The sequence below is a fragment of the Quercus suber genome, unplaced genomic scaffold, assembly GCF_002906115.3.
Source record: "Quercus suber isolate HL8 unplaced genomic scaffold, Cork oak 2.0 scaffold_41, whole genome shotgun sequence".
NCBI classification, from domain to species: Eukaryota; Viridiplantae; Streptophyta; class Magnoliopsida; order Fagales; family Fagaceae; genus Quercus; species Quercus suber.
In genome coordinates, this window is record NW_027069506.1 from 1,229,067 (window position 1) to 1,235,152 (window position 6,086).

The window sequence follows — 6,086 nt, forward strand, 5'->3', positions numbered from 1 at the left end:
CGTTCATGTACTTGGTGGCCCTGTAGAGTACTTCTGACATGGTTTTGGGGTCGTTTTTGTATAGCGAGAACAAAAACTTGCCCTCCCGCAATCCGTTCATGAAAGCTGCCACCAGTATCTTGTCGTCGGCTTCGTCAATTGAGAGGGCTTCCTTATTGAAGCGGGTTATGTAAGATCTTAGCGTCTCGTCTTCTCTCTGCCTGATGCTCATCAAACATGCTGTGGACTTCTTGTACCGGTGTCCCCCTATGAAGTGTGAGGTGAACTGAGCGCTTAGTTCTTTGAAAGTGCTGATGGAATTCGGGGTCAGCCGACTGAACCAAATCCTCGCGGAACCCTTCAGTGTAGTTGGGAAGGCCCTGCACATGATTTCGTCCGACACCCCTGTAGATGCATCAGGGTTTTGAAAGTTTCCAGGTGATCAAGAGGATCCTTCATCCCGTCATAGCTATCTATATTTGGCATGCGAAACTTGTGGGGTAGGGGGAAGGAATTCACGGCAGCAGTGAAGGGTGAATCGGTACGATTGACCAGATCGTCAAGGTCACTTGAGACTCGCCCCTTGAGGGCGTTCATCATGACCTCCATTTGTTCCCTCATTGCCTGCATCTCGGCGGCGATATGTGGTGGAGTCGCATCCGTGAGGGATGGCATGCTCACGTGCTGCCTCTCCGGCCTGCTTGGGGCGTGGCTGCCCTCAGGTCTCTCCTGATTCCTGTTTGGAGCGCTAGTCCCTTCCTGATCTTCCGGTTGGCCATTTGGTGCTGCAGCCTTCTGGCGCAGCTGTTCTTCCAAGTCGAGGTTCTGTTTGGTGAGACGCTCCACGGCGGCACCGAGAGTCTGAACTTGTCTCTCGAGGGCAGTCGTGGGTGGTTCCTCTCCTTGTACGTCATTAGTAGTTGCCATTGAGCGAGTGAGTACCATGCAACCCTTTAGTCCGGGCAACGATAATGTGGCTTAATCACTTAAAAGCGTTTCCCACAGACGGCGCCAACTGATGATGCCAAAAATATCAACAGTGAATTGCACAATGCTCATACCCTCGAAACGACACCTGCACAGAGAAAAGAGGACCTAACAGAGAGCACCGGTGTGGTGCCGGCCAAATACCCTCCGAAGGTCAAGTTAGAAAGTATGCTCACAACTCTAGAGTGTTAGAGAGGGTTAATTATGCGTACCTTGGCTTGTGAGGGTATTGGGACTTTTATAGTGGCTTGAGGTTGACATCCCTTTCTTGGCGCGGAAGTCTTTTCCTTATAGGACTCTTCTTGTAGAATCCTAAACGTGATGAATAAGTCTCCTCCTTACGCGGAAGATTTTTACCAAGTATATAAGATTTCCGGAGTCCTACTAGCGCAAGGACTCTATTTGGGCCCTTATGAGAATGGGTCAAAATATCCCCCATTAGGGGCTCAGCAGGCCCATGGACAACTAGCCCACCATTCTTCACCCCGTCCGTATCCGGCCCGTTCATATCAGGTCCGTCCACTGGGGGCTCATGCAAATGATGGATCCGTTCAGTCACATAAGACATTCCAAGATACTTTTCCCCTTTCATGCTACATGGTGTGATTATTGAATTTTTGTCATCAGCACTATCTGAATTTCATTTGTTGTACCAAATATGCAAGGTACCTGTTTCTGAGCTAGATGGGAAGATGGTTGGTCTGTATATTCGGTCTGTAGAAAGACCATTGTTTGAATTCACCCCTAGTCTGGTTGAAGTCTACAAGATTTTGAAGGAGAGAGGAGAAAACTTTGAGATTGTGTTTGTCTGCTTAGAGAATGAAAATGGAAGCTTCAGCTTATACAAGCAAGACTTTGAAAGCATGCCCTGGTATGCCTTGCCCTACCATGACAGAAGATGCAAGAAGCTAGCTCGCTACCTTGGTTTCAAACCAACTACAATGTACCATACCCCCGCATGCCCACCAATCCTAGTTATAATTGGCAGTGATGGAAAAATTTTAAACCAAAATGCAGCAGAAGTTGTTGAAGAACATGGAGTTGAAGCCTATCCTTTCACGCTAGAAAGGTTGGCAGAGCTGGAGGAGGTAGGTTAGGCAAAACAGGAAACTCAAACGCTCAAGTCACTTTTGGTTTCAGGGAACCATGATTTTTTGCTTGGAGATGGTGATACTAAGGTGAGATATTTAGAGATTAATTGATCGGTTACCATTTCTGTTTAATTATTCTGTTCAGAAATTATTTGTATCCAGTTGCTAAAATCAAAAACTGAAATGGTCTAACAAGTAGAGTGAGAGAGAGAGAGACAGAGAAAGAAACATGCATACAACATAATTCCTCTTTCATGGAGTACACACCAGATGTTTCACAACTTAATTGAAAGAGTTTTTAAAGAATAGCCACACAAATTGCAGTGACACTTGCTTATAACCATTTTAACTTCTCTCTTTTAGGTACCAGTGTCTGATCTTAGTTCAAAGAAAATGGTTCCTGTGTCTGATCTTGTGGGGAAGACCATCCTTCTTGTCTTTCTAGAAAGGTGCAGTGAAAATGCTGACTCCATTGTGCAAGAGCTAACCGAATTGTATGATGAGATTAAAGAGACAGATGATGCATTTGAAATGATTTTAGTCCCTTACAATATTGATGGTCATTATGATCTTAATTATTATCCACCCTGGTACATTCGTTTAACCTTTCCAGGACTGATAGTACCCTTTGGTGATGAGAGAATAAAATCCCTGAGTCGCAAATTCAAGTTCTATGGAAACACTATGTTTGTAGTTCTTGGACCAACAGGGCGCACACTAAGAAAAGAAGATGCATGGGATATTTTGACCACTCATGGGGTGGAAGCTTTTCCTTTCACTGATGATCATTTGAGGGATATTGAGGCACGTTTTGTGCAGATAGCAAAGGGTTGGCCTAAAGAAGAGTTGCATATTGAATACTGTGGTGCAGTAACCCGTACCTATGACATTGTGCCAACCCGTACAGGGTCTTACAAATGTTCTATGAGACGTTTATGCAAAGTTTGGCCCAATGGGTATGCCCGTGGTTGGACATATTTTTGCAAAGAATGCAATTTTTATTTGCATCCAGAATGTGCTTTGGAGGATTACTTAAAAAATAGTGTGAAGGAAGATGAAGTAGACACAACAGAACAGTCACTGAGATCCGCTTTATTTCTCATGCTCATGTGATTTTCTGATATCATATAACCGAAATAAGGTATGTGTGGTTTTCTGTTTTATTTCTTAAACCTCTTTCACTTCTATACTGAGAACAAAACCTTTCTCTGTTTGGCTGTCTATAATAAGTACCTATCTCTGAGCTTGAAGGGAAAATTGTAGGACTATATTTCTTCTCTTCAAGATACAAAACTACCACCGAAAAAGATGACTTTTATTGTGAAGTCATAAACCTTTATGAGAACTTCAAGAAAAAGGAAGTGAATTTTGAGATTGTGTTAGTTCCCCTTGATGTAATTTACTATGATTACAAGAAATATTTTGGAGGCACACAATGGTTTTCAGTGCCATACAAGGGCAAATGCGGTGAGAAATTGGCTTGTTATTTTCACATTCCACCTGAAACTGTTCTAATGATTTTTGGCTCAGATGGAAAGATATTCAGTTCAAATGCTGTCAGCATCATTGAAAAGTATGGATACAATGCTTTCCCATTTACCTCAGAAAGTTATGCAGAGCTTGCAGAGATGGTAAGAGCAAGAGTTGAAGAACAGACACTTGAGTCAGTTTTGATTTCATGGGAGAAAGATTTTGTGATTAATAACGATGGAGCCAAGGTAAGCTAGTTTTCTCTGTTCATTACATTCTTCAAACAGTTAATTGAAGCACTTTAATATGATGTTGGGCACCCTCTCTCTCTCTCTCTCTTCCTTCATTGTTATTGACAATTGCATTTTCATTCATGGCAGTTTCTTTTGAAACTGAAATGGTGGTAGATTTGCTGATCGAAGTATATAAAGAAATTAAGGCAAAGGATGATGCATTTGAAGTAATACACATCTTAGATGAAGGTTTTGCTTTTGATAATTTATTTTTAAGAGTCCCGTGGCTAGGACTCCCACGTGGCGACAGGCGGATACATCATGCACAACCTGCATTCCAAATCCAGAAGCATGTTGATTACCCTGCTATGATAGCTCTCGGACCAAATGGCCACCTCATAACAAGGAAGGCCAAAGATCTTATTTTGTTATATGGTGCTGATGCATTATCCTTTTACTGATGAGTATATAATAGAAGTTGAAGCACAGACTGAAGAAATGGCAATGGACTGGCCTAGGAAGTTGAAGCATGGTCTCCATGGGAATTATGATCTAGTGCTCCAAAACATTATGCTTTACAATTGCAAAGAGTGCACATTTGGAGGAGTGTTGTGGACTTGCTGTTGTCAGGGGTGTGATTCTAAATACCATCCTAATTGTGCTTTAGGGTAAGACGTTGGTGCCCAAAAATGTGAGCTGTCTTGTGAATATTATTTACATAGCCCAAAGGCTGAAAGACCATTTATAATGGATGATCATACTTTTTTTTTTGACGAAAGATAGATGTATATTAAACTTCAAAATAAAGTGTACAATGGGCCCGGCCCACCAAACTTAAAGACCAACCGGGGATCTGATCCCAAAGAGATAAAAATAAAGAAAAAATAAAGAAAAGGTGTACAATGGGCCACCTAAAGAGCAGGCAGCTCCTGCATGAGCACATTCAACAACGTGCCATGCTTCTAGCCAGGCGCTGGTACTCATCCAGAAACGAGACTGCTCCCTTAAGAATAGCATGTGGCGGAGTTTGAGCTGCTTCAAACTGGACCCGGTTTCGTGCGTTCCAAATAGACCATGCCACCATTGCCCACGTCTCGAGATCCTTCTTACTTAATTTCTCCACCATGGTCCGGGCTAAGCTGAGGAAATCGTGAGCTGAGGATATACACTTCTGGAGCTTTCCGCGAACAAGTGCCCAGACATTTCGTGCTAAGGGGCATTGCCACAGGGTGTGGATAACAGTCTCGTCGTGCTCACCACACACCCCGCACTTAGGGTCCATGTGAACCTTCCTTCGACAGAGGTTTGCTCGGGTTGGTAGGATGTCTGAGCAAGCCCTCCACACAAAGTTACGCACCTTAGGAGGGATGGGTAGCTTCCACAGCCTATTCCATAACCTCTTGTCGTCCCCTACTCCGGAGTGTTCTGCACTTGACCTCCGGTGAATCCACAAGGCTACTTGGTACGCTGAATGCACTGAGAAGGTCTGCGATTTATTCTCATTCCACACCAACTTGTCTCGGCTGTCCAACCTCCCCAACCGTGTCCCCAGCACTTCGTCCCTTGATGGTGGCAAGAACCAGGCGTTGACCTTTTCCCTGTCCCATTGTTTGGTGTGTGGGTCAATGAAGTCACCCACTTTTAGCGACGTGTCCACACCATCATGAAAAACCGGGGGATTAGAGAGCCACCTATGGCTCTGAATGACAGCCGTGCCTCCATCTCCAATGCTCCATTTTGACCCTTCCCTAAGCACATCCCTTGCACTGAGAAGACTGCACCAAACAAAAGAGGGATTGCTTCCCAATACTGCCTCCATGAAGGAACATGAGGGGAAGTACCTAGCTTTGTACACCCTGTAAAACAAGGAGTGAGTCTCCCGAGTCAGCCGCCATGCCTGCTTGGCCAGCATTGCAAGATTAAAAGCATGAATGTCTCGAAAACCCACTCCACCTCTATCCTTCGGAGTGTTGTTTTCTTTGCTGTATAATTTTATTTTAAATTATGAAGATGGAAACAAAAACAAATAAAATAAAAGATAGAGAAACTTTTGGAAACTCACAGCAAGATTTTTTATTTATTTATTTATTTTTTTCTGGTAAGCTCATAAATACACTTAGTATTCTAGCTCCACATTCCCTACCTGAACATAAACTGCAAAAAATCAAATTCCATGAAACCGATTTCAAATTAGGACTTTCATCAAACAACAAACGTGCATCATTCGGTATAAGGTACATTTCATCAATCTTAGTTCAGGTTCACAAAAAAAAAGCATCTGATTGGTAAAAATAAAGGTATATATGGAGAAGACAAACAATTGCTT

The 6,086-nt window shown here is 43.2% G+C and overlaps 1 protein-coding gene across 1 annotated transcript in view; it reads left to right on the forward strand.

The window, feature by feature from the left end:
- The window catches only part of LOC112029603 (probable nucleoredoxin 1-2), an 11,050-nt gene extending 7,116 nt beyond the window's left edge, over positions 1-3,934 (forward strand). Inside the window, exons 2-5 of the mRNA XM_065771275.1 lie at positions 1,632-2,054; positions 2,421-3,013; positions 3,343-3,775; positions 3,908-3,934. Coding sequence (XP_065627347.1) covers positions 1,632-2,054; positions 2,421-3,013; positions 3,343-3,775; positions 3,908-3,934 — 1,476 coding nt within the window. The remainder of the gene's footprint in view (positions 1-1,631; positions 2,055-2,420; positions 3,014-3,342; positions 3,776-3,907) is intronic.
- The last annotated feature ends 2,152 nt before the right edge of the window (positions 3,935-6,086 follow it).